At 42.0% G+C, this 12,414-nt stretch overlaps 2 protein-coding genes across 3 annotated transcripts in view; both read right to left on the bottom strand.

The window, feature by feature from the left end:
- The window catches only part of SNCAIP (synuclein alpha interacting protein), a 305,302-nt gene that overhangs the window by 171,483 nt on the left and 121,405 nt on the right, over positions 1 to 12,414 (bottom strand). The window lies entirely within an intron of this gene.
- On the bottom strand, positions 10,882 to 11,880 carry LOC142252868 (uncharacterized). Its single transcript, XM_075325062.1, has one exon. The coding sequence runs from the start codon at positions 11,878 to 11,880 to the stop codon at positions 10,882 to 10,884; it is 999 nt and encodes a 332-aa protein (XP_075181177.1).

Consider the following 12,414-nt stretch of genomic DNA (forward strand, 5'->3'; position numbering starts at 1 on the left):
TACACTTTTCGTTTCACTTTTTCCCCATTATGTAGATAGGGGCAAAATTGATTGGTAAATTGGAACGCACGGGGTTAAAATTTCGCCTCACAACATAGCCTATGACGCTCTCGGGGTCCAGAAGTGTGAGTGTGCAAAATTTTGTGGCTGTAGCTGCGACGGTGCAGATGCCAATACCGGACATACACACACACACACACACACACACACACACACAGCTTTATATATTAGATATCATGGCACATACAAATAGACTTCTGAGGACCTAAGAAAAAGATTTGTTTATCCTTATCAGATTGAAAAACATTACGAACCCATCTCTAAAAAAGTTTGAGCTCCATCAACTCATAGTCTGACAGAAAGTTTACAAATGAAGCAAATCCAATACCATTATCTCTTATTTAAATAAGATTGTCTGACAAACAAAGACCACTCCCAGAGCAAGGCATTTAATAGTTTGCGAGGTCAGAAAGGAATCTAAGGTAACCTCTAAGCAAAGTTAAGAGGACACTGAATCAGAAATGAGGTTTTGAGAAAGAACACTGCTGTAGAACATAAAACCCTCAAGTTCTGTGAAACCAAGTGATGGTTGTATCATGGTTTGGGCCTGGTTTGCTACCTCTGGGCCAGGATGACTGTTATAATTTATGAAACTATTATTTATGAATAACACCAGCAACTTAAAAAAAATAAAGTTCAGGACATTTGTCTATCAGCAGAATCTCAAGAGAAATGCGAGTCATGAAGCAAGACAATGCTTTAAAGGACACAAGTAGTTCTAGAAAAGAATAACTAAAGAGTAAAGAGTAAAGATAAGGTTTTGGAATGGCCAAGGCGGAGTCCTGACCTTAATGCTATAGAAATGTTATCGAAGAACCTGAAGTGAGTAGTTCATTGGACAGGAAAATGAAAGCTGTTTTGTAGGGAGGAATGGTCTACAACTCCTCAATGCCGATTTGCAGGGATAATCAAAAACTACTGTTCCTCAATTTAAAACATTACACAGTCTAATCTTTTTGAGTAATTTGTTTGATGTTGTTGTCTTTATCTATTTTTAGGAATTGTATGAAAATCTGATGCAGTAGATGAAATATGTACAAAAATACAGAAAATTCTAAAGAGTTCACAAGCTTTACGGACACCCAATTCGGTTAACAGACCATATATGGGTGACTGGGCCTTTTTTTCGGTCTCCTAAGGAATCCCAAAACATTAAAATGGGGGCAAAAGCATCAAGGAATGAGAAATGAGAACTGTTAATCTATCATCATTCTCTGAACTGGGTATTGCAGTGAGGAAATTATCGTATAAGAAGCCAAGTACATTCTTATCTCTGTATACTGCTACATTGTAGGTTAGCGATACTGGGACAGCTAACAGGGATAATCTTCAGTGAGTGGGGGCATCATATCGAATTTAGTGTGCGAACCTCCCCAGCCAGGCAGGGTGACCTCATTATAGAGACCAGATAGTGGTACAGCCTTAAATATTATATACTTTTTTTATTAAACTCCCTATGCTTGTATCCTTCGATATATACCTACCCATTTGTACTCTTTATTAAGATACATGTATTAGGTTAAGTCAAATTGTTTCCTTAAAGGTTTTAATATTTAAATAATAAAATTGTGTTTTAATATCGTTTTAGCTGGGGTACTTTTTGTAAGCCTCGTCCCATAAGGATTATCCATATTTCATCCAAATTTTTACAGCTATAATGCCATTGTTAACTTGGGAAACTGTATTTCATCAAGTACATTTCAAAATGTTGATGTATAAATACGAATGTCACACATCTTAAAATACAGAATATGGATGAAAATCATCTGAGTTTTCTGGATGAAAATTGAACAATTTTTTTTTTTACACTCTCACCAAATCGCTCTGACCCCGACCTTAGGCTGGAGTCGCACTTGCGAGAGACTCGCGCTAGTCTCACATCACATCACTTGACATGGCCTGACATTCTCCGGACAAGAGCGTCTCAGCTGCGTGAAATACATGAAACCGGCCTGCTCCTTTCAGGAGAGTGTGCGGCCGTGCCGGGTGATGCGATGTGGGACTCACGCAAGATACGCTCAAGCAATCGCAAGTGTGACTCTGGCCTTCTTCTGAGACAAGACTGGAGAATGAGAGACAACCATGAAAATCAGGAGCAGAAACTCAGACGAATTTGTATGTTTTTTACAGATCACTCAGCAAGAAAAATAACTAATAGATTCTATGCAGCAGAGAAATAGCAGAAAATGTTTAAAAAAAAGTTATTAAGAAAGCATTTAAATTTGCATTTAACAAGCCAACGATCAATATAAAATTTCTGCATTATGTTGTACATAGCCTTAAAAGGGAACCTGTCACCACTTTTTTAGCCTATAAGCTGCGGCCACCACCAGGGGCTCTTATATACAGCATTCTAACATGCTGTATATAAGAGCCCAGGCCGCAGTGAGAACATAAAAAACCCTTTATAATACTTACCTAATGGTCGCGCGGTTGGCCATATGGGTGTCTCCGTTGTCCGGAGCCGACGACGCCTCTTTTGGCCATTTTTGTTCTCCTTCTCTAGCCGCGGTGCATGATGAGTCTGACGTCATACACACTCGCTGGTATTCAGGTCCTGAGCAGGGCAGATCAAAGTATTGTAGTGCGCCTGCGCAGGACTGGCGAGTGTGTATGACATAGACGCGTCATGCACACAGGCTTCAGAAAGAGGACGAAGATGGCTGAAAGAGGAGGCGCCGGTACCGGAGAACGGAGACGCCCATATGGCCAACCGTGAGACCGTTAGGTAAGTATTATAAAGTGTTTTCTATGTTCTCACAGTGGCCTGGGCTCTTATATACAACATGTTAGATTGCTGTATATAAGAGCCCACTGGTGGTAGCCGCAGCTTATACGCTGCAAGAAAATCTTTACGAATAAGGAGCATCATAAAATATTTGTTAGGTCCATGCTATATCAATTGAATTACGAGTAATCTAACAAAATAAAAAATAGCCTAACCCTAATTATTATCAATCTTACATGCTATATACGTAAGCATGAAAGCCTGCATGTAAGCAGCAGAGAGCACAGAACCCAAGATCTGTCACAAGGTCATTACCAAGTAAAACAGGCCATTCCTGATGTCCACAGTCTGGCAGTCATGTGTGAAACCAGTTGAGGAGGAAAAACAGATGCTAGAGTTCATTTTCTAACCTTTACTTTGAAAAGAAGGGCAGGAATGTGACAGTTTTATGACATTTTGGGATAAAAGAGTTGCCACTAATTATCATTTATGCAAATTCAATAAAGTTGGCTTCATAGATGTATGCTTGGAAAGGTGGATTTTTTTTAATCTAGCAACAAATTTGTGTTATTTGATAAAGTTATTCTGATCTTTAACTGAATCCATATTTACAAATCGTCACGACAGGGAATATTAATCTAACCTGACATTGTAACTTAATGCATAAGGTACACCCCCCTCAGGTGCTATAAAAGTAGCAGAAGGCATTCTTTTAATCATATAATTAAATTGACCATGGTGTCAAGTTACCGTCCAACCCATCTTGCTGGCAGTGAGCTACTTCTCGAAGCTCCTCACTTAAGCGTTCATCCCAGGGGATGCTCACACCACGAACTTTAATCCTGTTCATATTTCAGCAATGTATTTCCGTTTTGCCTTGGACTAAGCTCTCTGCTTGGACGTGGCGCTCTGTTGGGCAGATAGACTGAAAGTAAATCTGAGCATACAGAAAATATTTTATGTCTTTGGCTGTGAAAAAAAACGTAGAGGCCGGCTCCAGGTTATAAACTACTACTGGATTCCAAAAATAGCGTATTCTGAAATAATGAGTTTTCCACTCAAAGAAAAATACCTTAAGGTTCCAAATGAATTAGTTTAATAAATCGGGCCTTGGATTTATTTTCCTCGAGTAAATTTACAAATAATTAAAAGATATATTGTTGTCACGTAAGTGGATGTGGACCCACTGCACAATGGATAGGGCTTACCTTGTAGGAATGTGACTAAATGCCTACCGGATATTCATCAGAGCCTCTGATAGTGTGGTCTCGCTTGACTGCAGGAGATAAACCAGGTAGCAATCCAGGGCAGTCCCTGGACTGCAGGAGCTGACCCCAGGGGTCAGGGAGACAGGTATGTGGCTCAGAGTGACAGGAGGGCTGGTTCATATAGGATGTCTTGTTAAGACAGGACAGCTGGTACTGACTGGATGGACAGAGGTTCAGACAAACTGGGCATGTTTGAGTTCCGACTAGCTGGTCAGGTTCAGGTTCAGAATGACTGGACTGGTTCGAGTTCAGGGAGCTGACAACTGGCTAGCAGGCACAGGACTAACTAGAAACCAATGTTGCTCAGGCACCACCCAATGGGGGAAGGTGCTTTAAATACCTAGTGCCTCTCAACAATAGGCAGGGGACACTTCTGCTTTGTACACACTGCACCTTTAAGAATCAGGAGAGAGCACACTTCCGTTAAGGGAGTTAATAGGAGACCTGCGTGGCATGCACAGACCAGAGCAGGGGACTGCGGCGAGAGCCAGCACATGTGGGGGAAGGACAGCAGAAAAGCAGCAGCGGTGAGTATGTCCGCAACTGTGCGGGGATGCCAACATTGCAATTGTGTTACATTTGTACAAATTATCTAAACAAAATGAATCTAAAACAAAATACCTGTAAAATCTATATAAATAGCATTTACATCTGTGGCTATTTCCTTTCACAGTGGTATTGATCATGTATTTACACACATTGCAGGCAAATAGTAGATAGTGATCTACTGTTATACATCACTGGGGCAAGCAGAGCATGATACTAAGGCCCCCATAAACATTAGATAGAAATTGTCTGAACCTGAAGATTTCTGTGCGATCACCTGACCATTTAATGTGTACAGGGTGTTCCTGACACTTAGGGGTACTTGTCACATAGCGAGATCGCTGCTCAGTGACGGTTTTTGTGACGTACCAGTGACCTCATTAGCGATCTCGCTGTGTGTGACACTGAGCAGCGATCTGGCCCCTGCTGTGAGATCGCTGCTCGTTACACACAGTGCTGGTTCATTTTTTGGACGTTGCTCTCCCGCTGTGAAGCACACATCGCTGTGTTTGACAGCGAGAGAGCAACGATCTGAATGTGCAGGGAGCAGGGAGCCGGCGTCTGGCAGCCTGCGGTAAGCTGTAACCAAGGTAAATATCGGGTAACCAAGCGAAGCCCTTTGCTTGGTTACCCGATATTTACCTTGGTTAATAGCGTCCGCCGCTCTCAGGCTGTCAGTGCCGGCTCCCTGCACAAGTAGCCAGAGTACACATCGGGTAAATAAGCAAAGCGGTTTGCTTATTAACCCGATGTGTACTCTGGCTAGGAGTGCAGGGAGACAGCGCTAAGCCGTGTGCGCTGGTAACCAAGGTAAATATCGGGTAACTAAGCGCTTGATTACCCGATATTTACCTTAGTTACCAAGCGCAGCATCGCTTCCACGCGTCGCTGCTAGCTGGGGGCTGGTCAATGGTAGCTGGTGAGATCTGCCTGATTGACAGCTCACCAGCGACCATGTAGCGACGCACCAGCGATCCTGACCAGGTGAGATCGCTGGTGGGATCGCTGGAGCATCGCTAAAGTGTGACGGTACCCTTACCCTAGAGATATTAGATAAAAGAAGGATATAGCCCTATGAATTTTAACGACCATTCCTTTTGTTTGGCACAAAGATAAGACGCTGTTAAGCTGGGGTCACACTAAGCGACAGCGACAACGACGTCGCTGTTACGTCACCATTTTCTGTGACGTAACAGCGACCTTGTAAGTCGCTGTTATGATCGCTGCTTAGCTGTCAAACACAGCAGAAGCAGCGATCATAACGTCGCTGTGCTACATGTGCAGAGAGCAGGGAGCCGCGCTTAGCGCTGGCTCCTTGCTCTCCTAGGTACAGTACACATCGGGTTAATTAACCCGATGTGTGCTGCAGCTACATGTCACACTGCAGAGAGCAGGGAGCCGCGCGCACTGCTTAGCGCTGGCTCCTTGCTCTCCTTGCTACAGTATACATCGGGTTAATTACCCGATGTGTACTGCAGCAGCCACATGGGCACAGAGCAGGAGCCGGCGCTGGCAGCATGGGCGGAGGCTGGTAACCAAGGTAAATATCGGGTAACCAGGGAAAGGGCTTCCCTTGGTTACCCGATGTTTACGCTGGTTACAGCTTCGCAGCTGCCAGACGCCGGCTCCTGCTCGCTTCATTTCGTCGCTCTCTCGCTGTCACACACAGCGATGTGTGTGTCACAGCGGGAGAGTGACGACCAAAAAATGAAGCTGGACATTCAGCAACGACCTGCGACCTCACAGCAGGGGCCAGGTCGTTGCTGGATGTCACACACAGCGACAGCGACGCCGACGGGACGTCGCTGCAACGTCACAGAAAATGGTGACGTAGCAGCGACGTCGTTGTCGTTGTCGCTGTGTGTGACACCAGCTTTAGAGGAGTCTGACAGCTGCTCCCGCATAGATAAGAGGAACCAAGCTTTCTTGTGTATGGGACGACTGAAGACTGGAGAGATAGCTGACATCCAAATAATTGTTAATTTGATAGCCATCTAATGTGTAGGACCAATTTTAGGTCAACATGGAATTTTCTTGCTATCTTCATAACAGAGGTAGAAATAATGCCCCCTAATAAAGGTTCATGTTATTCTGCCTACCACCAGCCATTTCTAGTGGAAAAGCTCATTGGTAAATAATATAAAGATTTCTTAGGGTTTTGAACAAGCAGATTTCACAAATTCCCTGATAGTAAGATACACTGAACCACAGAATAAAACAGAGCAAAGCAATCCAGAGGCAAATACATATTAGAAAATGTGGAACGCTATCTTGAAATTTCAATTAAATAAGGTTAAGTTCATATTTGCATTTAGACATTCATTCATCTTCCATTCTAAAATGTGACACAAAACAGAACCAAAACGCACCCTTCAACAACGGAGTCAATCTCTTTCCATTTCCATCAGTAATACAATGGATCCATTTTGTACATGAATTTTGTTTGTCAGTTCCTCTAAATCAAGGATGTCAAACACAAGTACACAGAGGGCCAAAATTAAAAAGTTATACAAAGTCATGGGCCAAGCTTCATATTTATTAAAAAAATGTCTACAATTGAGGAAGTATTAAGAATATATTTGCTGCTTATTAATATAGTAAAAAGAAAACCCAGTGAATAAAGTATGCCCTCAAAAGAGTGGGAATATGATGACAAAGAACAGAGTAAATGATCGCAACTGCAACTGCAAAATGGACCCTACTACAGTGTGTGGTGCCTAACCCTGACGCGGCTTTTAGCGCATTCCTTTCATCTGGGGGTGGCAAAACGATTCCTTTATGTCAGTCACCAACAAATCAAGAATAACATCAGCACCATAGAGATTGCAACAGCTCGTTTCATTGATGGAGAGTAGAAAGGCAGAACAGAGACACATGAGCCAGACTGGGCTTCAACCAATAGGAAGCAGCGGCAGTGCCAAACTAGAACCCAATTCATTGGCGCATAGCACAAGACTGCACAGGGATGTGCACAGCACCACGTGCGTCATGACTGATGTTATGAACACGAGATCCGAATCCCAGCCTGCATATGTAAAAGCTAGCTGGAAGTCAAATCACTTGACCGGAGCACCAGCCAGGAGAGATGCGTATGGGGATGGGGCCGCCTGTGCCGGTAGTGTGTGTGCGAGCTAAGGGCCAGCTCTAGTAGACATTGGGTATTTCCTTGCAGGCCAACTGTGAATACCCTGCGTGCCAGTGTTTCACATGAATGTTCTAAATGGAACAAATGGAAAGTGCGAATGTGGATGTGAACAAAGTGTAAATGATAGATCACAAGAATCAGTCTGAACTGAGTAATGTTGTTTCTAGAGACACATAACCTCAATCCTATTTTCCCTAAATTAATTCCATTTTCAATAAAAATACATTTAATAAAAGTTGTCAAAACCCAACAATTTCTGCTCCAGCCTACATTCTTATGTGTATGTGGGCCTTCCAGCTTTCTCTGACAGATTTAGATGCATATTAGGTGCAGAATGATCAGGCATGTTGAATTTCAATGCCCAATTCTTTTGTTCTCCAGGAAGATAAGTCACAGCCCGATGTGTCTGGCAGAATCTTTAGACCCTTGGATACATAGTGGATAAAAGTTGTCCGAAATTGCCAATTTAGGTGTGGGGGGGAGGGAATCAGTCCACCAACTACATGTATGGAGGCCTTCTGAAATGTGCGTTCTTGTGTTTTGCGAGTCAAAAAGTAAGGCTGCTGGCCAAACAATCAATACATGGCCAACTTTACACTCATCTCCTCATTCAAAATATGCATGCTCGTCCAGACCTCAGTACCCCTAATATTAAAACTTTTCAAAAGATTGTATTAATATAAGAGAAAAAAAACTGCAAAAAGGTGCAGTCTTTACCTGTGTCCTCACAACGTAGGCATCTATGACGTCTGCATTACCAATACTCTTACTGGAAAGCCCATACATGTGTTATGAGTTACTTTGATATAGTGGAAACCCTGGACTAGATTGCAAAATCCAAGACCACATAGGTTTTTTTGATTCAGACATTTGTGGTTACCATTACCAAGGATCTATGAAAACTGAACTTGCTTCCAATAAAAGGTATCATAAGCTATAAATAATTCAGCTTTTCACTAAGACAATTTAGGCTAACAAGCTGAGTTAGTCAGGAGGAAATGTGAGAGGAAAATATGAAAATGTGCCAAATAATAAAATAAGATTTTATTTTATATTATACGCCTTTTATACCTTGGGAAAGCAACTTATACATTTAATATGCAACATTTTACAATATAAAAATAGGTTACAGCACAATAGTGGATTAACATATAGAATCAATGTGAAATGCAATATGGGAGGGAGAATCAAAATTAGTTAGAATCAAGTATCTAATATCATTTTAGATTTACTATATAATTCCAAGCCAAATAGCAAATGTATAAAACACCACACAGCAACAAATCACAGAGCAGCGATTATTTTGCAAAAGCAAAAAAACAAAATGAACTGTGATTTCTTCTTCAAGGGAACCTGTCAACAGAGTTTGGCCTTCTAAACTAAAACTAGCACCTTAAGAAGTGCCTGTGCTGCATTCTATAAAGGAGCATGGTACCTCCTGACCCCCCCTGTAGCCTCCAAAAATACCTTTATAAAATCTCCTGCCTTTACATAAATTGTCCAGCCCGGTCCAATGGGCGTCCTAATCTGTGCCTCCGGTCCTTCCTTTTGCCCTCTTCCTGTGCTGATTGATGTGGATGGATCCACATAGGCAGGCAAAATCTCCATATTCCCAGCTTGGGCAGGCGCACCTCGCTCTGCTCTGTTGCGGGTATAGCTGAAAACATAGGTGTGTTTGCGTGAACTAGTATGTTCTCAGCGCAGGCACGAGATACTGCTGGCGACATGGATGAAGCGGGTGATGTCATCCACATTGTTGGGCAAAATCTTGTGCCTACGCAGAGAACTCGCTAGTTCGTGCAGGTGCATCTATATTTTTGGCTCTGCCCACAATAGGGCAGAGCAAAGTGCACCTGCGTGAGCTGGGAATATGTTTGCGCAGGCGCGATATTTTGCCCACCTACATGGATGGTGTCCACGGCGTCATCCACGTCAATCAGCACAGGAGGACGGCGAAAGGAGGTATAGGAGGCACAGATTAGGTCGCCCATCGGACCAGACCGGACAATTTACATACAAGGAGGGAGATGTTATTAAGGTATTTTTGGGGGGCTGCAGGGAGGGGTCAGGGGTAACGTGCACCTTTATAGAATGCAGCACAGGCACTTCTTAAGGTGCTAGTTTTAGTTTAGAAGGCCAAAATCTGGTGACATGTTCCCTTTAAGGGTAACAAAGAGTTTTGTTTGTTATAACCCGAAACCGTTCAATATGCCCAATATGCAACATCAATACATTTGATTATGATGGAAGTGCTGTAACCACTTATTCTTTTGTACTGATGGCTGATCGATCCACCGTGCAACGTGCAGAACATACTCCGGATTCACAATGCTGTGCTTCTCTAGTTTTAAAAGTCTAGTCATTGAGTTGTCTTCTCCTTTCTAGATGTTAGTAACTCCATTCAGCAGACGGTTATATCTGCTTTATCTATGTTAGAGTGACTAGCAATGTAGCATTCATCGAAATTGACACTCAGCTTTCCTAGAGTTATGAATTACGACTCTAGCATATGCATAGATAAAGTATCATCTCTACGATAGGATATCAATTTCAAAGGACAAGCTGCTACAAATCAGTTCATCTAAACTGTGGTCTTAAGGACAGATCGGTAAGGCCGGGCAATTGAACCTGCACAAATCTAACAATTTTCTAATTTTTCCAGGGTAAAATATAAGCATCTGCAATTCTGGCTAAGATATGGTAGCAGTGCACTCACTTAAAACAAATGTTCGGTAATTAACTATAATTAAATGTGTACAAAATAATAATGATTATTTAATTAGGCCTCTGTTCCCACTGGTTCCATGACTTTGTTATTTACAAGGTCCATAAGGATATGATGTATGTGTCATGATCCACTATGATTCTTTGGAAAAATGCATTTTAATCAGATTTCCTCCACTGACTCATAAAAGATGTCTATCTATCTATCTATCTATCTCCATCCATCTACTTACCTATCTATATCAGGTTTCTAATATTTGATAGAAAACTCCAGCATGCTGCACTATTCTCACCATCAAAACCCAATGTGAACCTCACAAAAGTAAAGGCAACGTAAACAAAACATTAACCGTAATATTAAACTATAAACATGCCTACTTCTGAGTTAAAATATGTAGTCTCTAACAAGGTCAGTCTTCAGTGGCTGGTTCTTTGGGTATGGACTTTTGACTAGTAGGTAAAGTCTTGGGTTTACTGTTGACACAGCAGAAGGAGCTCAGTGATCTAATCTGCAAACTAATTTTGTAGTTAATTAGCATGAGAAAGTAGGGGCAAATGCTGGAGTATCCTGAAAACAGCACAACAAGAAGGGTCGAGGTTAAATACCATGACCTTATGTCATTCAAGAGCAAGACGAGGACATAGTGGGCAACCCACAGTGCAGTGACTAGGACCATTAACAGCACAATCACTTTGGAAGCACGCAGGACTTCAGTTTCTGAAGGGTCATGTCCAATCCAGATATTGCCATAAGTTGCTTTCTTTTGCTCATAAAAAAGAAGGATAATGCGAAAACTGACCAGAAGTAAAATCAATAATGGGATTAGATCAGTGATAACCATGAAGATCTGGTGATAATAAAATTCAATGGCAGTATCTGGAAAATCAGTGTGACATTCTTCATGAAGAAAGCTGTGATGGAAGGAGTACGTATCATTGAGAAGAGCTTGACTTTGCACGAGATTCCCAAAAACTAGGTAAGGGCAACAAACTGCAATTCCTGTGACCCACAAGACAAGCACAGCTATGAGATGATGCTTACGCCATTTGCCATTTGGAGGTGTCCGCAGTGGATGGACAACTCGATTGAGCTTCACACAGTAGAATACAGCCAAGTACAGTGTGAACCAGATCTCTAGCTTAGTAGTTAATGATGCTGTAAACAATCCAAATTTGCAGACATCAGAATTGGGGATCAATCCAGCATGAAAAGCAATATTTATGGCATTGATCACAATATTCTTCATTAAGTGAGCAAATGCAAGGCTGAAAATGAGGGCAAATGATGTTGGCAGACGTCTTGTAATGCACTTCCATGTGCAATAAATAAGGATCGCATTTCCCAGTAAACACACAAAGATCAGGATGCTGCAGGCAATAATTTCTATGCTATTTGATGAAAGCTTCATTTTCAGTATCAGATGAACATCCACAGAGATCCTGTCACTTCAGGGAGAAAGCATACAAGGAAGAATCTTTCCTTAAACTCATTGTTCTGATGAAGAAAATCACCTTTGGCAGGTACGAATAAGAACGAGACAGAAAACCTGAGCTGTGTGTACACTGCAAGGCAGAGGAACGTATGTGGCACTACCATGGGACCGAATGATGGAAGAGAAAAACACATGTATACCTGTTAATTAAATCTTCAAGAAGCCTGGTAACAAAAGAGCAACATCTGATCATTTCTCCTGAGATTTCTAGCGCAATCCAGTCTACTACCAGTGGATGAAAAGAAGGAACCACCACTTTGTCATTATTCTGACTGGTAATCAGAAAGACTGAGCTGTCTTAATGTTTCTCATATAGTCTGTGGTCAAGTAGCTATGTTTAATAGTCAGGTCAAAAGATATTAAAAGATGTTCTTCACCACCATAACAGACAACACTCAGTACTTGTATCTATAGCTTTCACCGGAAACATTCAAGCCTCACTAGGATCTT

This window comes from Anomaloglossus baeobatrachus, chromosome 1, assembly GCF_048569485.1.
Source record: "Anomaloglossus baeobatrachus isolate aAnoBae1 chromosome 1, aAnoBae1.hap1, whole genome shotgun sequence".
In the NCBI taxonomy this organism is placed as follows: Eukaryota; Metazoa; Chordata; class Amphibia; order Anura; family Aromobatidae; genus Anomaloglossus; species Anomaloglossus baeobatrachus.